This window comes from Lissotriton vulgaris, chromosome 12, assembly GCF_964263255.1.
Source record: "Lissotriton vulgaris chromosome 12, aLisVul1.2, whole genome shotgun sequence".
Lineage (NCBI taxonomy): Eukaryota > Metazoa > Chordata > Amphibia > Caudata > Salamandridae > Lissotriton > Lissotriton vulgaris.
In genome coordinates, this window is record NC_141700.1 from 98,261,905 (window position 1) to 98,285,026 (window position 23,122).

General features: G+C 49.6%; 1 protein-coding gene across 3 annotated transcripts in view; it reads right to left on the reverse strand.

The window, feature by feature from the left end:
• ZNF687 (zinc finger protein 687) overlaps positions 1-23,122 on the reverse strand; it is a 302,238-nt gene that overhangs the window by 45,469 nt on the left and 233,647 nt on the right. For all 3 annotated transcript variants that reach the window (XM_086947350.1, XM_086947349.1, XM_086947351.1), the window contains exon 7: positions 22,416-22,528. In XM_086947350.1, the coding sequence (XP_086803476.1) occupies positions 22,416-22,528 (113 nt within the window). The remainder of the gene's footprint in view (positions 1-22,415; positions 22,529-23,122) is intronic.

Consider the following 23,122-nt stretch of genomic DNA (forward strand, 5'->3'; position numbering starts at 1 on the left):
ACTTAAGAGTATATGGTATGCGATATCATGGAACAGCTATTAGGACTTGGTTCCGCAAGCTGCAGACAGGCTCAGCTCACGCCAGAGCACCATCTCACCCGATTCCAAGCACTCTGCCTTCAGGATTGTCAAGGCCTGCCATAGGAGTGACTGATAGGAACCTGTGTGTCCATTTTAGGGTTAGGTATAGGTATACTACACCTACAGCAAAGGGTGATTACACGACTTTGCCCCAGCTGTCATGCAGCCAGTTGTGTCGAATTTAGGAGGCCAGCCAGGGGTGGCATAATACATGCTGCAGCCCCTGGCAGCCCTGGGTACACCTATGCCCTGAGTTACAGGGTCTGATAAGGTGGCCCAGTACCAATTGGTAGATGCACCTAGGGTACATGTTGTAATTTAGAAAGAGAACAGCCAGGCTGTGGGTCTGATTGGCAGGCCCACAGCCAGAGAAAGTCGTAAACCAGTGAAACAAAAGCAAAAAAATCTGGGTGATCATAGGATTGCAGACCCTACTCTCCTACATGACCCCCCCCCCAAACTTTGGGACAATAAGCTAACCTTGACCAGGTGAGTCTTCTTGTTCTAAGTGGAAATATCTGGAGAGCCCATCGGCATTGCCATGATCAGTACCAGGTCTATGTTCCACTGTAAAGTCCATCCCCTGTAGGGAAATGGACCACCTAAGCAGTTTGGGGTTTTCACCCTTCATCTGATTTAGCCACAAGAGGGGCTTATGGTCGGTCTGAATCTTGAAGTGAGTGCCAAACAAGTATGGCCTCAGCTTCTTCAGGGCCCAAACCACAGCAAAGGCCTCCCTCTCAATAGCTGACCAATTCTTCTCTCTGGGGGTCAGCCTTCTGCTTATAAAAGCAATGGGCTGATCCTGACCATCAAAATTCAGTTGAGAAAGAACAGCTCCCACACCCAACTCAGAAGCATCTGTTTGGACAATGAATGGTTTGGAGTAGTCTGGACTCTTAAGGATAGGTGCTGTGCACATGGCCTGCTTTAGGTCATCGAATGCTTTTTGACAGCCTGCTGTCCACTGAACCTTTTTTGGCATTTTCTTACTTGTCAGTTCATTTAATGGTGTCACAATGGAACCATAGTTCCTGACAAACTTTCTGTAGTATCCAGTCAGGCCCAAGAAAGCTCGAACCTGAGTCTGGGTGGTTGGAGGAGCCCAGTCCCTGATTGACTGTATTTTGCTCTCCAGTGGCTGAACCTGGCCTCCACCTACAAGGTGGCCCAGGTATACAACCTGTGTCTGCCCTATCTGGCACTTGGTGGCCTTGATAGTGAGACCTGCTGCTTGCAGAGCCTCTAACACTTTCCTTAGGTGGACCAGGTGATCCTCCCAGGTGGAGCTAAAGACAGCAATATCATCTAGATATGCTGCACAGAAGTCATCCAGCCCAGTAAGGACTTGATTCACCAACCTTTGGAAGGTGGCAGGTGCATTTTTCAGACCAAAGGGCATTACCACAAATTGATAATGCCCACCAGGGGTTGAAAATGCTGTCTTGGGTTTGGCATCCTCAGCTAACCTGATTTGCCAATACCCAGCTGTTAAGTCAAATGTACTTAAGTAGTTGGCAGAAGCCAATCTATCTATAAGTTCATCTGCCCTTGGTATTGGATGGGCATCAGTCTTAGTGACTGCATTGAGACCCCTGTAGTCTACGCAAAACCTCATCTCTCTCTTACCATCTTGGGTGTGAGGCTTTGGCACTAGAACTACTGGACTAGCCCAAGGGCTATCTGAGGGTTCACTGACTCCCAATTCCAACATTTTCTGCACTTCAGTTTTTATGCAGTCTCTAACATGATCAGGCTGCCTGTAGATTTTACTCTTGACTGGCAGACTGTCACCAGTGTCAACCTCATGGGTGCACCAATTGGTCTGACTGGGTGTCAGAGAGAACATATGTCTGAAAGACTGAAGAACCTGTTTACAGTCTTTCTGCTGATGTTCAGAGAGGCTGCCACAAAAGACAACACCATCTACTGACCCATCATCAGGATTCTGAGTGAGCAGGTCTGGGAGAGGGTCACTCTCTTCCTCCTGTCCCTCATCTATGGCCATGAGCAAGCTCATGTCCTTCCTGTCGACATATGCTTTGAGCCTGTTGACATGGAGTACCCTGTGGGGACTCCTGGGAGTTCCAAGGTCCACCAGGTAGGTGACCTCTCCCTTTTGCTCAAGAATTGTGTGGGGCCCAGACCATTTGTCTTGGAGTGCTGCTGGGGCCACTGGCTCCAACACCCACACCTTCTGTCCAGGCTGGTAAACAGTCAGGACAGCCTTTTGGTCATGCCAAGCTTTTTGAAGTTCTTGACTGGCCTTAAGGTTTTCAGATGCCTTCTCCATATACTCAGCCATCCTGGAGCGGAGACCAAGTACATAGTCCATTATGTTGGTTGCAGGCTTTTTGAGAGGTCTCTCCCATCCTTCCTTCACCAAACACAAGGGGCCTCTCACAGGATGCCCATACAAAAGTTCAAAAGGGCTGTAGCCAACCCCCTTTTGTGGGACCTCTCTGTAAGCAAACAGAAGGCAGGGCATCAGGACATCCCATCTACGCCTGAGGGTTTCAGGTAGTCCATGAATCATCCCTTTTAGGGTCCTGTTGAACCTTTCAACAAGCCCATTGCATTGTGGGTGATAGGGTGTAGTGAATTTGTAATTGACACCACACTCCTTCCACATAGCAGTTAAGTAGCTTGACATGAAGTTTGCACCTCTGTCAGAGACAACCTCCTTAGGGAAGCCCACTCTGGAGAACACTCCAACTAGGGCCCTTGCCACCACAGGTGCTGTGGTGGTCCTAAGTGGAATAGCTTCAGGATACCTGGTGGCATGATCCACTACCACCAGTATAAACTTGTGCCCTGATGCTGTCTGGGGTTCCATTGGACCAACAATGTCAATCCCCACTCTTTCAAAGGGCACCCCCACCACAGGCATTGGTATAAGGGGGGCCTTTGTTGTGCCACCGGACTTACCACTGGCTTGGCAAGTGACACAGGAGCGACAAAACTCCTTGGTATCCTCATTCATGTGAGGCCAGTGAAAGTGTGAGACAAGCCTGTCCCAAGTCTTTGTCTGGCCTAAGTGACCTGCTAAGGGAATCTCATGGGCCAAGGTAAGTAGGAAACCTCTCTGAGACAAGGGTACAACCAGCCTCCTGGACATGCCAGGCTTGGGGTCTCTTGACTCAGTGTACAGGAGTCCATCTTCCCAGTATACCTTGTGGGTACCTGTGGCGTTCCCAGCAGCCTCAGCAGCAGCCTGCTGTCTGAGGGGTTCAAGAGAAGGGCAGTCTAACTGGTCCTTCCCCAGGTCTTCCCTTGAGGGTCCCCCTGAACCCAAGAATTCAACTTGATCAAGTTCAAACTCTCTAGGCTCAGTTTCCCTCAATTCCTGTAGGTCAGCCTCCTCTGAGACTTGATCCACAACCTGGGGCAAGGGGGAAGGCACAGCCTTAACCCTACTGCTCTTTTTCTTGGAAGGTGTCTGGTCCATTGTTCCAGGATCCAGCACCTGTTCAGTGGGGCATTTTCTGGCCTGTGACCTGGTCACAGCAAACACATGTGCTGGCAAGCCTAACATTTCCAGATGAGTCCTCTGCTCCACTTCTGACCATTGTGATGACTCCAAATCATTGCCCAACAAACAATCCACTGGGAGGTCTGAACTAACTACAACCTTCTTTTGGCCAGTTACCCCTCCCCAGGAGAAAGCTACAATTGCCATACTGTGATTGGTAGTGACATTGCTTGCATTGGTCACCAGGAATTCTGTACCTGGCATGATCTGTCCAGGGTCCACAAAGCCAGGTGTCACCATTGTGACACTGGCACAAGTGTCCCTATAGGCCTGAGCCATTTTTCCATTTATGAAAGGTGTCTGTCTGTATTTGCCCAAAGTATTGGGACTTATGTCAGGGGATATGTCCATATCCCCTGTACTGACAAGGACAGCCTGAGTAAGGGTGCCAACTAAGTTGTCACTCCCCTCAGAACCCAGGGTTAACCCTACTAAACCCTTGGGAGGTGCACTACCACTGCTGACTGTACTAGGGGGCACAGGTGCCTTAGGGGCTGCAGTGGCAGGAGTCTGCCCTCCCCCTTTCTTGGTGCACTCACTAAACCAGTGAGTTTTACTTTTGCAGTATTGGCACCACCTTTTAGATTGGCCTTCTTTCTTCTTTTGGGGAGCCTGACCCCCACCCTCTTTGGGTTGTTGGGGACCTGTCGAAGACTTCTGGTCATTTTGTTCCCCTTTAGAATCTTTACCCTTCTGGTCTGCTTTCTTCTGACCACCTTGATTCTGGCCCTGGTTCTGTTTAACTCTTGTTCTAACCCATCTGTCTGCCTTCTTTCCCAATTCTTGGGGAGAGGTCAGATCTGAGTCAACAAGATGCTGATGCAACAACTGGTTCTGACAATTGTTTAAAATTTGTTCTCTCATCATCAAATTATACAATCCTTTATAATCAGTAACCTTACTGCCCAGCAACCAGCCCTCAAAAGCCTTAGTGGCACAATCTACAAAGTCAGCCCAATCTTGAGACTGAGTTTTCTGGGTATCCCTGAACAGCACCCTGTACTGCTCAGTGGTTAGGCCAAACCCATCAACCAGTGCATTTTTCAAGACTTGGTAATCATTAGCATCCTCTACCCTTGTGGTGAGGAGCTTGTCTCTACCTTTACCTTCAAAGGAGAGCCACAAGATAGCTGCCCACTGACTTGGGGGAACACCTTGCACAGTGCAGGCCCTCTCCAAAGCAGTAATCCATTTGTGGATGTCATCCCCTTGTTTAAAGGGGGGCACTATCTTACCAAGGTGTTTTGTGTCAAAACTCCTTTCCCTATTGCTAGGTACTATGCTGCCACCAGTGGGGACTGCCCCACTCAATTGTTGCTCTCTAGCAAAGGCAAGCCTTTCTTTGGCCAGGGCAAGTTCTTCCCTTTCAATCCTCAGATTGGCTGCCTTTTCTTTAGCTTCATACACTCTCCTCTGGGGAGATGTCATTCCCCTCTGAGAGGAACGTTGAGAGCCATTGGTATGAAGGGATCTGTTAGAGCCTCTTGATAGAGACCTAACTCGTCCATTCCCAATGTTAAGCTGACCTGAGAGTGGCCCCAGGGCTCCCCTAGAATCCATCTCATGTCTGCTTAAGTTGGTCCTGGTTAGTCTAACGACTTCTACCTGTCCCTGGTCTGCCTCACCCCCAGACTCCAAGTCATCATCCTCATCATCAGCATCATCTGCTTCCTGAAGGGGATGGTCCTGGCTATCAAAGGGTCCCTGTAGGGAGGGCATATTGCCTTCTGAAGTAGAAGGGTCTGGGTTACCAGCCCTCCTTGCATCATAAGTCTCTAAGAGACCAATCAGAAAGGCAGTTGTGGGGTTAGACCCCTGCTTAATCTTCCTAGAGGTACATACTTGTCGTAACTCATGGAAGCTAAGCGCAGTATATCTTGAAGGGATGACCTGTGGAGGGTCAACTGACACAAGGGGAGACTCAGTGTTTCCACCTTTGTCCGACATACTGTTTCTAGTGTGGTGTAAGTGATGCACCTACCTACACTATGTGTTACCTACTGGTCCCTTGCTAGAGTTGCAGCCAAGGTGTGCTAAGCCTTGAGGAGCTACAACAGCTGGTTCAGTAGAACTCAGAGTATTCTAAGCTTTAGTTATATGTACCTAACAGTACTTTATGTGATCTTTCAACAAGATATTCTTAGGATACGTGTGGTAAAACAACAGCAAGCTCAAATCCCAACCGCTGCTCACCAATGTGAGAAGGTGGCCTGATATGCAGTGGTCACTATTCTAGTGCCCACTATGTATCAGTCCAGCAACCCTTATTGATGATTGGTTGTAAGTCAACCTTATAGACCAGCTATCCTAGTAGCATGGATACGAGCAGTCTAAGGCTAAAGACTCGAGAGGGCGTGTTAAGCCAGCTGTTTACCACACATATACCCCTTGAACACCAAGTGAAAGGACACCACACAAGTGTTATGAAAATAAACAGTTATTTATTTAAGAATCACAACAGCCCTGTACTCTTTATGAGGACAGGGTACTAAGCACAAACCAAAACTCTTACAAAAATACTTAAGTTAGCACAGTATATACAAATGCCCGAGGGGCACGGAAAACCATATACTCTGAAAGTGGAATGTGAAATTCCTAGCAGGTAAGTACAGTACTAATAGCTTTTGGAATCGCTAGGACTTGACTAGGGAATCGTTAGATTACGACTAGGAGGCCTAGGGGACTCGGGTGCAGTGTGTGCACTCTCACGCGAGATGCGGACAAAAGTCTATGGTAGCTAGGAAATAGAAAGTTAGTGTTCTCGGGCGAACCCGACCTGGTAGGGAGAAAACGAAGATAGATTCTGACCCTTGGATAGTGAGGCTATGCTGGGGCACCGAAATGCCGAAGTTACCTGGCCCAGGGGCTGCAGCTGCATAGGTCTGAAAAGACGTCGGGAATCCTCGTAGACGGACCAGGAGCCGGAAGAAAAGATGCTGGCCGGTGACCAGTGAAGAAAGTTCAGTTGGATCCAAGCCTGGATCTCGAAGATAGATGACACCTGAAAGCAGAGGGGACCAAGTTCGAGACTACTAGCCAGTAGTCAGTGGGCACCAGGAGGGCACCGGATGGTAGCCACCTCGACAAGGTGAGTGGGTGACGCTGTAGCTCGAAGATCTCGCGGACCAGGAGGCGTTGTCGGCGACCAGGATGGAGGATCGAGATGTCCCACGAAGTTAGAAGCTGTCGGCGTCGCTGGACCCAGGATTGGGCAACAAAGCCTTGGCAAATTCAAGCCCACGCGGTGGACCTAAAATGGCGTCTGGAGTGGACCAGGAGGGTCCGGGGTGCCTCTCTTGAAAAAGGAAGCAAGGGCCAGCCTGGGGCAACCAGACCAGCAGAAGAGTTGTCGTTGGGCGTCGTTCGGAAGGCCACAAGCCAGCCGGCTAGTAGCCAAACAACGCGGTGCACAGCAAACAGCAGAAGGGCCCCACGCAGATCGTGGAGATGCAGGGAGGCTGACCTTGGGTGCTGGAGCTGCGCAGGGTTGGGGCTTCTCGGACCCCAAAGCACTCACCAGTGGAGGACACGGTGGGCTTGCAGTAAAGATGTCGTGCAGTCTTGGCGATCGTCGGTCCCTCGAGGTCTCGTCGCACTCACGGTTCTCAGCTTGGCTGTAGAGGTGAGTAGAGGTCAGAGGTGCCAGGGAAGCCGGGTCTCGTCGAGCTGGGTCGTCGGATTCGTGATGAAGGACTTGCAGCAGACCGCAGTGTTCTTTAGGATGGTGCCCGCTTGATGCAGGGTGACTACTCCTTAGCCACAAGGGAGAATCTTGAAGAAGAAATCGTGAAGTCCTTTCGAAGAAAGTGGTATCTTGATTCCAAAGATGATCTAATTTGAACAGGGGGCCCGCTCCTATCTTTATACTAAAAAAGGGGGCTGACCCGGTGACTAGGTCCTGCCTATGGGTGGGACCAGGAGGGGGGTGGTTACACCCCTCTCCCCTGCCGGACTTCCCCAGGCCAGGGGCTGGTGTGCCCCTGGAACTGGTTCTGACTGGCCTATGCGTAGTGAGCACCGGGGTGCCACTCAGCAGTCACCTTCCTGAAAAGCCCTGCCTACCCAGGATACACAAAACCATGTCTGGGACGGTGCTAGCACCGCCCCGGACAGGAAACCCTTTGTCCAGGCCTCCCTCGCTGGAAGGACTCCCAGCAGCAGGAGGTCAGACTCGTGTCTGTGGTGGCAGCATCCATTTTGTGGAGCTGAGGCTTCAGTTAACTTTAACCGGGGTTCACAGTTACATACATGTCGTGTCCCTCTAGAAGGGTGGAATGCTAACCCCGTCGCCAGAATTGGCGAGGGGTTAGTATTCCAATTCGTATGACACCTTACTCGACATGTTTTGATAAAGCAATACCAAAGATAGCATTTAACCGCGAGGATTATAATGCACTTAAGAGTATATGGTATGCGATATCATGGAACAGCTATTAGGACTTGGTTCCGCAAGCTGCAGACAGGCTCAGCTCACGCCAGAGCACCATCTCACCCGATTCCAAGCACTCTGCCTTCAGGATTGTCAAGGCCTGCCATAGGAGTGACTGATAGGAACCTGTGTGTCCATTTTAGGGTTAGGTATAGGTATACTACACCTACAGCAAAGGGTGATTACACGACTTTGCCCCAGCTGTCATGCAGCCAGTTGTGTCGAATTTAGGAGGCCAGCCAGGGGTGGCATAATACATGCTGCAGCCCCTGGCAGCCCTGGGTACACCTATGCCCTGAGTTACAGGGTCTGATAAGGTGGCCCAGTACCAATTGGTAGATGCACCTAGGGTACATGTTGTAATTTAGAAAGAGAACAGCCAGGCTGTGGGTCTGATTGGCAGGCCCACAGCCAGAGAAAGTCGTAAACCAGTGAAACAAAAGCAAAAAAATCTGGGTGATCATAGGATTGCAGACCCTACTCTCCTACATCCTGCCTCCTTGTATTGGTCAGGCAAGTGTTGGAGTATGGCCTCTAAGGTGTCATAATGGGCCCTATCATAACGTGCAAGTAGGGCTTGTGTGTTAGATATTCTCCAGATATTAGCTGCCTACGCAGCAATCCGTTTGCCTGAGGCCTCAAAGATCTTGGACTCTTTGTCTGGGGGAGGAGCGTCACCAGTAGTTTGGGAGTTCGCCCTCTTCCGAGCGTTGGAAACGACCAAGGAGTCCAATGGCAAGTGTCCCTTGATATATGTAGGGTCCGTGGGCGCTGCCTTATATTTCCTGTCGGTGCGAGGGTTGACCACACGCGCCCGGGTGGGCTCCTTGAAGACCTCCGCTGCATGTTTAAGCACACCTTTAAGCATCGGCAGTGTCTTGACCGACTTTTCAGCTACAGAAAAAGTGTCGAACAAGAAGTCCACATCCACGGGGTCCGAGTGCAGCTCGACGTCGTGGTTAGCCGCAGCTCTCTCGATCAGGGCGTTAAAGGCCGCCGAGTCCTCAGTCGGGGACGTCTTTGCCGCAAAAAGTTGCGCGTCCTGGCCCGACTGCGGGTCGTCTGGGTCGCCTCCGGCTGACCAAGGTTCGTGCTCCTCCTCCGGATCCGAGTACGCCGGATAGGTGTACTCGGCGTCTTCCTCGTCCGCATCCCCTGTGGCGGAATGCGTTGGCGAGTGTCCTAGGACCTGTGGGGACACAGGGTCCACCGGTGCCGAAGAGTCCGCAGAGTCCCTTTTGTTTTTGAGAGGGATCTTAAAATGTTCCAACGCCGGCTCCGTCGTGATCTTCCTCTTGAGGAGAGACAGTTTCCCGGTGTTGGCGTCGATGATTACCTCACGACATTCCTCTTCAGCAAGCGGTTGGAGCCGAAGCTTCGATACCACCAAGGCAGCTTTCGAGGGTCCGCCTTGCTTCGGCGCGAAAGCCTTCGGTGCCGACTTGGGAGGAAGGGTGAAACGGATAGGCGTTTGCTCCTTCGCAGGCTTAGGCGTGAGCTTAGGCGTCACAGTGCCCTGAGCGGGAACCACACTGACTTTCCGGATCCGCTGCAGGGATTCCGCTACCTTCTTCGTCAAGGCCGGAGAGGGCTCTACCGGCTCGAGCGACTTCTCGGCGTCGAGAGCCTGACCACCCGCAGGCACCTTCTTCGGGGCCGACGCCCCATGCTTATGTGCGTCGTCGCCCTGACGCTTCTTCGGAGCCGTCTTCGGGTCCACAACCCCTTTCGGAGCCGACGCAGCCGCGTCGGACGATTTCGCCTTCGGCACCGACCCCGAGGGCTTCGGGTCGGCCATCTTGGCGTGGCTCTTCGAGTCGGCCATTTTGGTCTTCTTGGAAGTTGACGCCTCCAAAACCTTCTGCACCAGCGCAACTTTCACTTTCGGTTTCGCATCCGAGGGTGTGTGACCAGGTGGCTTCACTTTCGTTTTCTTCAACGGAAGTGTTGTCTCACAAATGTCCGTGACCGGGCCCGGAGGCGGGGACGCAGGACTTATAATTAGATCTTGGGTAAGGCCCGAAGGCGATCCCTCGACCTGGGCCGTATGAAGGGGAATAACCCCTGAGTCTGGTTGGGGGTGCTCCTCCTCCGAGCTATCCCCCATAGTGGCAAAAGCCTGATCGTCGTCCCCTACCTCGTCGGTGACTTCGTCAAAGTTCTCCTCACCCGCGTCGTAGGTCTCACCCTCGGACGCGGGACTAGAGCCCGAACCTTGTCCGTCGTCTTCTTCCTCGACAGATTCCTGGAATATGTCGTCAGGTGGGGGCGCCGCAGTCGATAACCTAGCCTGGAGCCTATGGGCCCGACGATTCTTCAAAGTCTTCTTGCACCGGAATTTGGAACACGCCATGCAGCTGTCTTCGTGGTGATCCGGTGACAAGCATGTATTGCGCACAGGGTGCATGTCGAGGTGTGAATATTTGGAGTTACACACCGGGCACTTCTTAAACGGAGTTCGCTCCATAGCAAACGTGTAGTGTAGGCCCGTCCGCGCCGAAAGCACGTGGAAGGGCAGCAAGAGATCGGAGCTGAGAGTCAGAAAAGAAAACTCGTACGCAACTATACCGACGCCCAGCCTAGAGACCTTTTGGTCTCGATTAGAAGTTGAACAACTATCGGTCCCGACAGAGGGAACCGAAACACATCCGAACCCAGTGGCGGAAAAAAACAATCTGGGGATGGAGGCGATGCCCATGCGCACTGTAGTCCAGGGGAGGAGCCACCTATCTCGTGATACTTCGAAGACTCTTCCAGGACAACAATGTGCAATCATCCGGACCCAACACTAGGCGGCGATCTATGCACAGATATGAATTCAGCAGCCCACATGCCTCGAACAGATCAGATTAGCTTCTTGGGGCACATACAGTGCAGCTCTTCAGCAAGTAGGTGCACGCCTAATCTTTCAATAATTCACAGTAAGAAGGCAACATCACAGGCATCCTAGAATTAGACAAGTCGGGAGAGCAAATGGCAAAGGTTTGAATCCGAATCCAGTATTCACTGCTCACCCGATGCGTTGCAGGCATCCTTGGTGCTTAGACTACAAAGAACGAACAAAGTACTAACTCAAAAGTCCAATACTTCTACACCTCTGGTGGTCACGATAGTCATGACAGTACACAAGAGAAAACTAAAAAGTAGGCACGGGGAGATTAAGCGATTTGCCAGAATAACAGAATGTTGAGCGTCATTGTCAAGACTCGAACCCGGCACTCCAGATTATAGATAGACCGCCCTAGCCGTTAGGCTACATCCTCTCCCCTACTAAATTACATCTCCCCCAATTGAATGCGAACACGCCTATGTCTAGGAAGAAGCCCTGCTGCTTCACCTAATCTCAAAAGAAGTGAAAGTAGGGGCAGAGGTGGGGACAGAGGGAGCAGGCCACTAGGCAAAACACCAACCAGCAAAGCCCTGCTGACTAATGTCAGTGTGGAGGATGTCTTAAGGTACTGAACCAAAAGGATATTGCAGCACAGGTAGCCACATTCTAATTACGGAGTTAAGTAGAACTCCAGGATTTAAGGAGCTAACAGGACAATTTCCAGAGCTCTGAAGTGGTAAGCTTACATCTTCTTCAAGGGAGAATGTGCCTGTTCAGATCCAGCCATAAAAGTTTACAGAGGCATATCGTATCCCTTTTCACCCAAGGCATGGTATTCTATCCCATTAGTTAAAGCTAGGTGCTATAATTTCAGAATCAGGGGAGTCAAGTATAACCCATATTGTTCTGGAAACATTCACAATTTAGTTGCGATAAACTCCTAACAAAAAAAGAAAAATTAAAGAGTTCCTAATGGTAAAATATGTGGGCCCAGTGGGTGTGGAGTCCTGTAGTTACCTTGCCAATCAAAAATCTGGTCTACAGAGGATGCGTTTTGATATTCGGACCCCTGAGAACGCCAGGGGAAGCAATTGTGGAAGATACCTCCACTCAAGCACTGTGCACAACTTGGATCAATTATGAGACTACCTGATCTTTTGCTAGTGACAGCATCCATTTAATAGGTATTAACAGGGAACTAGTAAGCAGTGTCTTGTGCACAGGGAACAAAGTCTATTTGTGAAGTAGTCTTTGTTGAATAAGTTACTTACATTCGGTTACGTCTTCCTTTCCTTAGAATCATCCCCAGGCGTTAGACTGGATCTGAAAATATTGTTCAGCAGTATACCTATGTGCCAGAATATGGTGTCGTTTGGCTCTGCGTGGAGTGATAGGCCGTGCACCGGAGGCGAGTCTGCCAACTAATTTCACACAAGGAAGTCCTGCAGAACAGGCAAAGGCGCCCATCCCTATGGACCCATCTGTCCAGGCAGTAGTGCTTGGTAAAAGTGTGCAAGGAAGCCCATGATGCCACCTGGCAGATGTTCATGACCAGATTACCACGTACTAATGCAGTGGTTGTAGCTTTAGCTCTGGTGGAAGGAACATGCAAACCCACAGGGGGTGGCTTTTTTAGCCAATGCATAGAAGATCTTTATAAAGAGACCAATCCTTTGGGAGATGGCTCGCTTCTGCCCGGCCTGTCCTTTCTTCACTCCGACATACCCCAGGAAGAACTGGTCATCCGCCCAGAACTCTCATATGCCCTCAAGAAAGAACGACAACGCTCTTTTTTGGGGTTCAGACAGAGAGGAGCGTAAAACGTAGGCAGAGTGATCGACTCGCCTACGTGCAATGGATTGACAACTTTCAGAAGAAAGCAAGTCCTTGTACGAAGAACCAGTTTGACTGACCAGATGTTCACGTAAGGAGGTTCGGGTGACAAGGTCTGAAGCTCACTGACACTCCAGGCGGGTGTTATTGCCACCAGAAAGGCCGTCTTGATGGTAAGGAAACTGCAAGGACAGTTGTGTAAGGGCTCGAATGGAATGCATATCAGGAATGTCTGGACCAGATTATGGTCCCACTGAGGCATAATGAAGCGAGAATGAGGAAACATGTGTGGCAAAGCTTTAAAAAACCTACGTAGAATAGGGGATTGGAAGAGGGAAAGTTGGTCAGGCAACTGCAGAAAAGCAAATAGGTATCACGTAACTGTGCCCAGAGCTACGCTGGGCAAAGGAGAGATCAAATAGGAGAACCTCAGAAAGGAGGGTCAACTTTGTTTCTCTGCGCACCATGCCACAAACTTGCCCCGATGGCAGGAGTATATCGTTTTGGTGAAGGGACACCTGGCTACCAGAATAAGATTGCAGACTTCTGATGGAAGTTCGACAGATGTCAACTGTCGCCGCTCAAACTCCACGCAAGAAGGCAGAGCAAGTTCAGGCAGGGAACCCTCCCATGCTAATGCGACAGAAGATCCTAATGAAGGGTTAACCTGATCGGAGGACCAATGGCCATGCTTAACAGATCGGGCTACCAGACTCTGCCTGCCCAGTCCGGAACCACAAGAAAGACTTGGGCCCGGTCGCACGTGATCTTCTGGAGAAGTCTGGGCTGGAGTGGTTTGAGTGGGGGAAAGGTGTTTAGGAGGCCTGATCTCCACCCGAGCCAAAAAGTGTCTCCTAGCGTGAGCCGCCTTGGACACTCCAGCGCGTAGAACGACTAACATCGCTTGTTCTTGTCGGTGGTGAACAGATTTAAGCAAAGCTCTCCTCACTGCTGAAAGAGGCCATGCACCACCTCCGGATGGAGACGCCATTTGTGATCCACTAGGCATCTTCGGCTGAGTTTGTCCTCTCTGGCATTCAGAGAGCCCACCAGATGCTGAACCACCAGGGATATGCCCTGCTCTTCCAACCATGTCCAGGGATGCAGGGCCTCTGGACAAAAGCTCCACCACCCCACCCTGTTTGCTTCAGTACCACATGGTGGTGGTGTTGTCCCTGAACATCTTCACTAGCCATCCCTTGATGGAGGGTAGAAAAGTTGTCAATGGCAGCTGGATTGCCTGGAGCTTCAACAGGTAGGTTGATGTGGAGTATGGAACCCGCCGGAGACCAGAGGCCTTTGATTTCCACCTCTACCAGATGGACGCCCCATCCTGAGAGAGACACATCCATCACTACCGTCAAATCCGGTTGGGGAGAGGGGTCTGCTGCCAACCCAATCGTGGTTTGTTAACCGCCAATGCAGATATTGACCATGTCGGAGAGATTCCTCTGGTGCTGTGCCCAGTGGAACTTCAGGTCCTACTGCAGAGCCCGGTTATGCTAGCAGGCATGCGTCACAAGCAGGCTGCAGGAGGCCATGAGGCCAGGCAGCCTCAGTCAGTCTCCCCAAAATCCAGGATAGAGGCTGAAACATCTGTATCATATCCTGGACTCACCGTTCAGGAGGATAAGCCCAAAACTGCATTGTGTCCAAAACAGCTCCAATGTAAGAGAGCCCGCCTTTAACAGCCAGTAGTCATCTTCGCAGATGAGCTGCAACCACCACCTTCCCCTTTGTGAACACCTGAGGGACGCTGGTGAGGCCAAAAGGGAGCAGAACGAACTGAAAGAGCTTGTGCCCCACTGTGAACCACAGATAACGTCTGTGGGCAGACAGGATTGAAATGTGGAAATATGTGTCCTGCAAGTCCAACACCACCAACACCAGGACCTGAGAGAGAATGAGCATTTTGAACTTCTTCTTGAGGAAGAAATTGAGAGCGCAGGTCAAGGATAGGACGAAGACCTCGTCCTTTAGGGCACCAGAAAGTAGCAGGAATAACAACCACAGCCTTGGGCAAGAGACGTCAACTCCTAGCAGAGAAGGGATTGGTGGTCCTCAGTCAGCCAGTCGTAAGTAGGTGGCATGGAAGGAGGAGTAGTTTTGAAAGGGAGGGATTAGCTCCTCCACACAATCTGCAAAACCCACTCGTCCGATGTTATACACCGCCAGTGGGACAGGTGATGGCAGATCTTGCCATCCACTGGGTGCCCATAATGGGAAGACTGCAGGCTTTAAGGGTTGGGTGGCTGCAGCTGCTGGGGGGAGTGATGGACTAGCCTAATCTCTGGCTGCCAGACCTATGTGGTCTGTAGGAACCACAGCTACGCAGAGGCTGGGAAGCTTGCGCGTCGCAGTGACTGGGCGGGTATAGGTGCAGCTGGAAGCCCCTTCCATGGCTACAAAAGGAGCAAAAGGCAGATTGGGGGTGACAAGGGGCAATAGAAATGCCCAAGGACTTGCCTGTAGCCACCCTGTCCTTAAAGCGCTCCAGCACTGAATCTGCCTTGTCTCCGAAGAGACTGGAACCATCTAAGGGCATGCATATAAGTGAAGTTTGGACATCCCTAGGAAAGTCAGTAGTCCTCAACCAGGCGTGGGGTCATAGGGCCAGCATCGATGAAACCCCTGTTCTGCCCAGTGAGTCGGCGTTGTCCAATCTACATCGAATGGCGAACTTAGCTGCATCCCTCCCTTTGGCAATAGCCTGGGAGAGCACGGCCCGGGCCTCCTCTAATACTGTAGGCAGCACCTGCGCAACTGCATCCCACATAGCGTGGAATAGTGGCCCAAAAGATACGAGTTGTTCACAGATCGCAATCCGAGCCTGGTGGAAGAAACCATTAACTTGCCTAAGTTGGCCAGCCTCTTTGATGCCAAATCCGGTGATGTGGTTGGGAATGCGCCAAGATTTTTGAAGTTAGTGGAGCTTGGACTACCAAGCTCCCTTTGGTAGGGTGTTATTTGAGAAATTTGGTGTCCACTGGAGTAGGGCGGTGGGCTACTGTTTAGTTCACAGGAGTTTCTGTGCTGGGCTTGAGCCAGGTCCTAAGCAGGACATCAGTAAGTGCCTTGTTAAACAGGAGAAGCGTTTTGGATGGGGACACTCCTTGCTGAAGAAACTCCATCAAGACATTAGTCTAGACAGCCACCGAGAGCACTCAAAGGCCCAGTACCTCGGCCGCCCTTCTAGTCACCCTTGCAAATTAAGGTCCCTCCACTATAGCCACTTTATGGGGAGAAAGCAGGACAGTATCTGGAGAAGTATCTAGTCCTCGGGCGTCCGCCAAATCTTCACACCAGTTCATGCTCTATCATATGGCTTGTATAGTTCAGGGTCCAGCGACCCCTTCCCATTCCTCCCCAAGTCCTAGTCCATAAGAATAGGGCTCAGGCTCCAGCCTGGAAGGCATTGCTCCAGTAGGCATGGGAGTCGGCGGTTTCGACGCCCCTCCGGCTCCGTGTTGGGGATGTAAATGGGGAAGGAGCGCTGGCCTTGGGAAGGTCGACATGGCACGACCGGCACAGATCCGGATCATTCTGTGGATCCCCAAGGCCCGACTGGCGCTGGAGCCGCTAGTGTGGATTTGACCGGAAAGATGGGTTCTTGCAGAGCAACATTTGTGTTTTTTCTCCACCCAAGTACTGACCATTCATGCCTCGACTGGTTTCCTGAAATTCTCTGTGGAGCATTCTTTTAATGATGGCCATGAGTAGCACTCAACAACACTGTTCAGATGGTGGCTCTAGGGAACCAAGACACTATATACTATAATGCACCAGTCTTTCCCATCAGTGCTGAATGGTCTTTTTGCACAGGACGTTTTTACTGGCTGGTGAGGCACACTCGTCGTGGTCCCTCAGGAGACAAAGTTTACCAACCCGATGCTACCCCAGCCATGGGAACTTGTAACAGTTGCACCATACCTTAAAGGATGCATTTTCATAAGCTGCCTCACATCAAGTTATTCTCCTACAATCTTTTTAGTACGATTAAGCTCTCAAACATTTGATGGCGCCACACAGTCAGACAATATTGATCTAGTTAATACCCAGCACTTAACCCACCTCCACCACCTTAAGCATACCTCCCGCGTCCCGCGACATGACCAACCCTCACCCTCTCCCCCCCCCCACTCTCACTCCCCACTACCCCACCCCATCGGCCAGACTCACGGAACACACCACCTCCCTCAACATAACCCCTTATCCTCTTTCCCCTCCCATTCTTAGCCCCCACCCCCCTATTGTCACTCCTTCCCCCTCCAGTCTACATTCATCCCTCAACTCACCCACACCGCCTACCACAAGCGCCATCACGCACGCTATCAACCGCCCCCTGTCCTCATCCCCGCCTCCTGTTCACAAACTCTCTCATCCTTCGAACGCTACCCCACCTACTCGGACCGCAGAGCCCTGCTCCATCGCGCGCACATCACGTCACATTCGATCCAGTTCCCACCTCATTACCCGACTCAAACACTCACCCACTGCTCACACTTCCAATTCCATCCCCAATCCAACACTGGACACGATCATCTCCACCCTCCTACAAGTCAAGGAAGAGCTCCACACCATCAAAGAACTTCTTCTCACACACCCCAGGCACCCACTACCCCACTCTTCCCCGCCCAACAAGGACTCCATTCGCCCCTTAAACCGTTCCACCTTGCTCTCCCCGCGCTGGCCCTCTATCCCTGAACGCAAGGCCGCCGGCCGTCCCCGTCGCACCCTAAACACCCTTTCGGGCCGAGACTTACACAATCTACTCTGCTCCTATGGCCCAGGTCCCACAAAACGCGCACCCACAACACACCTCCCCATACCCACGATTCCCACAAATCCCCTCAGGCCACCCACACTGAACGACAGAAGTTCTGTCCCTTGTAATCTCAAAAATATCCCCCTCTCCTTAGAACATTCTCCCACCCTCCTCACCCCTAGACTAAAGTGTATCCTGCTCAACTGCAGATCGGCCCGGAGACACTCCTCTGGCGTCGCGGAGCTCATCTTATCAAGGGGCATTGATATAGCCATTCTGACTGAAACGTGGTTAACTGAAACATCCACACCTATAATGGACATACTAGTCCCCCCCAACTATCGCATTATTAGACTCGACAGGAATGGCAAGACGGGCGGGGGCATCGCATGCATCTACAGGAGCAACCTAGCTGTCACTGAAGGCCCCTCCCCCTCTCTCTCCTCCTGCGAACTCATCTGCCTTGAGATTTCTAGCGAGGGCAAACCTGTGTGCTCCCTTCATGTTATTTACCACCCACCCGGTGATAACTTCATCTTCTCCCAACAACTAATGGACACGATATCCACCAACGCCGGTCGACAGCTCAATCAAATTTACCTGGGAGACTTCAACCTCCACTGGAATGACCAGAAAGACACTGTGGTGAAGAGCCTTAAGACTTTCCTCGACGCACTTGACCTCACCCACATCTGCAACGGTCCGACACATGAAAAAGGCTCTATCATTGACCTTATCATCGCCAAAGAAGACTCTACCCAACTAGTCGCAATCGAACCATGTGACTGGTCAGACCACCACATCATCACCTTCTTCATCAACGAAAAAGTCAAACTTAACCCGGCGCAACCTGCCAAAACCAAGATTTGGAAGAGGGACCTGAAGAACCTTAACCCAAAGTCCTTGCCTGAACACACAGGCAGTCTCCTTCTTCCCCCGACGGACGTCGCTGATGTGCATTCATTGACCAACCTCTACCTAGACTCCATGTCTACAATAATCAATGAAGCCGCACCCTTGCAATTGAAGAGAGTCTCCACCAAGAACTCGAACCCATGGTACGATGGCAGACTCAATGAAGACAGACGTGTGATGCGCTTAGCTGAGCGCGCGTGGAGATCGGACCCCTCATCACTGAACCTTAGAACGCTTAAGAGTAAGAGAAACGCCTACTTCAGAAAAATCAAACGCTCGAAATCAATATTCTTTAGCCAACAGCTGGATCAAGCTAAAAACCGACCAAAAAAACTGTTCGAGTTAGTCAAAACCCAAACCAAAACGCAACCTCCACATCCCAACAACTTAACAAAGGCTATCCCAAGTTGCGAAGACTTCTCTGCTTTCTTCAAGCAAAAGAACGACACTATAAGAAGCGATCTCATCAACGATGTAAGTCGATTCGCCGGCTCCATATGCATAACTAACACTCATGCTAAAAACAACGCTTCATGGACGTCCTTCGACACCTATTCTGAAGAATCAATTCACAAGCTGCTGGTCACCTTGAAACCCGCCAATCATCACACAGATCCCCTACCTGCCAATGCTGTTAAAGTCCTCACCCCCCTGTTCCTCCCACTCTGGACTAAAATCATCAACTGTTCCCTGCAACAAGGGCTCATCCCAGACTCCCTCAAGATTGGGCAAGTCACGCCTATACTCAAGAAACCCACAGCTGACCCGGCCGACCCAAACAACTATCGTCCTATCACCAATATCACCACTCTAGCAAAACTGTTAGAAAAATGCGTACAACTCCAACTGACAAAACACATTGAGCAGTTTGACCTCCTCAACTCTCACCAATCCGGATTCAGAGCAAAGCATAGCACGGAAACGGCCATGACACACATAATAGATGATGCCCTCCAAATCCTTGATCACAATGAGTCTTCCCTCCTCATCCTCCTTGACCTTTCTTCAGCATTTGATACGGTCAAACACGAGAATCTTCTGGAGCTCCTAAATACCAGGATGGGCATATCCGGGACGGTTCTCAAATGGTTCACGTCCTTTCTACACAACCGTTCTCAGAGGTTCAAGATCAACAACGCACTGTCCTCGCCTGTGCCAGTACCACTGGGCGTTCCGCAAGGTTCCTCCCTATCCCCCACATTGTTCAACCTCGTCATGGAACCACTCACCACCTTGCTTCAATCTTCTAAGGTACATTTCCATATGTACGCTGATGACACTCAGGTCTACCTCAAGCTTCAATCCCCTGAAGACATCAATCTGTTGAATGCCACACTAAGAAACACCCAAGCTTGGCTGGCCAACAATCACCTCAAACTAAATGCTCTGAAAACTGAGTTCCTTCTGATCTCTCCTCCTGCGAAAAAGGCAATCACCCAAACCTGGCTCAATCATCTAACCGCTCTCAATGTCCAACCCACCATCGTGGACTCAGCGAAATCCCTTGGCATCACACTGGACTGCAATCTCGACATGCAGCAGCATATTAGCATAGCAACTAAAGGAGCCAACTTCCAAATCAACACGTTGAGAAAACTCAAACCCTTCCTACCACCCAAGGACTTCCAAACTGTGGTACAAGCCTTAGTCATTCCTCGCATAGACTACGGAATTGTGGCGCTCAGCGGGCTCCCCCTGACAACAACGGCTCCCCTAAGAGCCTCCCTGAACGCGGCCGCGAGACTCATCACTGGCTCAAGAAAACACTCACATATATCCCCGGACTTAAAAGCCCTGAACTGGCTGCCTATTGAAGCCAGAATTCAGTTGAAAATTGCCTGTATGACACACTCGGCCGTACACCACAAGGCACCCAACTACCTCTCTCATAAGCTGACCATATCAGGAGGCTCAAGATCCAACAGAAGCACAAACACTCTCCTCCTGAAACCACGGAGATTCCGGAAGGAAAAATCATACAAACGCTCCTTCTCTGGAATGGCACCTAGGATCTGGAATGCACTCCCGCCAGAAATCAGGCTTATCCCGTCCTCTATACTCTTCAAGAAAGAGGTGAAGGCCATCCTTATGGCTAAATACACCTGAACACTATTGATACTGGAACAATGACAGTATTTGGCTCCCTCATTATCGGCTGTCTGAATACTTACCTTTGTACACTAGGACTTGAGTGCCTCAACAACCTGCAACGCACCCACTACTGACTACTGCTTTGCTGTCAACATTGTGTTTACTCACCCTCTGGGGTGCTATAATCTTATCCGTTTAGACATTGTACTGCCTCCATATTATTGTTTCTAGATTGTTATTACTCTGTATACTCTTGTATGATTGATACCCTATTCTTGCAACTCACTGTCTACGGAATCTCATATTGATGTAAGAGTCTTGCTTATCCTACCTACTGTTTCTGTAAAGCGCGCTGATATCTGCAAAGATCTTGTTCGCGCTATATAAAACTTTAAAAATAAATAAATAAATAAACTGGCTGCACTACTGCCTTAAGGGCCTGCAAAATCCTATTGTTCCCAATTCTGCAAGTTTCCTCTACAGGAACCTGGACCTCCCCAAGGATAATAATTTTTAGAAGAATTCCCTTGTAAACGTTTACCTAGGTCCATTAGAAAGTAAGATCTAGCTTTGTGTTCACTTCATCTCATTTTTATCTCACAAATGTATGCTAATCTATCAGTTAGTGGAGGTACTTTACAAGGAAACTTTGGTCAACACAGGCATAGATCTAAATCTCCAGAATAATGCAGAGGTTGGGGATCTCTGCTGCAGAGATGTGTGTAAACTGCAGACACATTCTATCACAATGGGCTCAGTCAGTGAGTACCCTATATAAACAATATACTTTAGGATTTGCCTACAGACAGGGGGGAATGAATTAACCTTTAATTGTCTGAGTGATGTAAAGATGATTAGGTGCTGCCATTATGTCCATGTGTTAAGAAGAAAGAAAATGACTTAAAGGGGGCCTTTAAATAATTTGAGCAAATGGCAGCAAAGATTGGAGGCAAATTATGAGAGACACGGTGTAGAAAATGTTGTTTTTATAGTTGTGTGTGTCTATGTAAAATAAATAGTAGACCAAGAAAAGTGAAGCTAGTGAATATCAAAAAAGATAGGTAAGAGAGGGGGATGTGAGTAAGGTTACAGAGTAATCAAATTAAAGCAAATAGGAAGATATGGAGAGAAAGGAGGGGGCAATGGAGAGAAAATGAGCAAAAGGAGTATATGGATAAAAGCAAAGATGGCAAGAAAAGAAAACAAAAGAAAGATAAGGACGGAGGGAAGAGAAGGGGATAAAGCAGGAAACAAACAGCACAAAAAGAAAATCAAAAAGATGGGAAAAATGTTGGAGCAAGGAGGAGAGGACAAGAAGCAGGAAAGATGCAAAAGAAAACACTGTAGGAAAATATAGAGGGCTAGGAAGAATGCATTAAAACTAATCAAGAGGATAGGAAAAGGGATTAGTGAAGTGGATGAAACCGTGGGAGAAGAAAGAGCCGTAGTGACCAAAATAGTCAGAAGAAGCATATACACAAGCAAAAACTGATGCAAAAGAGAAGAAATGAGAACAGAAAGGGTCAAAGGAAGAAGTAATAAAATAGGAATAATTATAGTGAAAGAGGGGGTGGGAAATTAAGAAAGAACAAGAGCAGAAGGGAGAGAGGAAAATAAAAGGTGAAGGGCAAAACAAAGAAGGAAATTGAAAAAAGGAAAGAATAGGAAAGAAGTGAAAAGGGTAGAAAGGAAGTGGGATCTTCAATAACGATGAGAGAAAATGATAAACATGAAATAAAAAATTTGAGAAATATAGGGAGAAATTCTGCAAGGAATTAGGAAGTGGCAAAATGTGAGACTGTAAAGAGAATAAGCTAGAGAGGAGATAGATACCAGTGGGGAAACAAAAAGTAGGGTAAACCACAAGACTGGATTGATAGGTACAGTTGAGGAGTCTTCTATTTATCTTGTTCTCTCCTAAGTGCGACAGGGTACATACCGGCAGGGGTAGACTCGTTTAATCCCCTCATGGTTTACACGCACATGGCGTCGCAGACTGGGAGCGGAGCAGAAAGATCGTTCACAGAGCCGGCATGGATACTTCTTTAATGACTGAAAGATACCAGAAAAAAACCAGGATTAAGAAGATGTAGCGGTGCCAGCGCTGGCCTCAAACAGCGAGTAGAGTAAGACAAAGCGCAGACAATTTCAGGTGGCGTAAATGTGGAAGGTGGTGCTGGTGGTTCCCTAAACTGTTCGTCATTGGTTAAACATTCGCTTAATTTAGCTGCCCCTTATGCCTACAACACAACTGCCAATGGAGATGTTTTTAAGTGACCCTAGTTCCAAAGGTTTTTTTGTCCCTGAGCAATTTAGACTTACCCACAGCAGTCAAACAAGCAACAACTCTTGGACTGGTCAAAATACCTTAAATAAGAGCAGTAAAGATAAAAATTACATTGTTGTTATACAGACCACCTTGTTGTGGTGTAGGTTTCCCAGTGGGTTGGGTGGTGTGTAACACTACAGTATCAGGAACAACTGCCACGGAACATGAAGTCCTATTTGCTATGTGGTCAATAGACCTTCACTATAATAATTGTCAGGAACCACTTTGTGTCCAAACCAAAATCCTGATGTGTTGCATGACACCAATATAATGGTGCCCCTATAGAACGCACACAGAACAAACTCCACTTACAAACC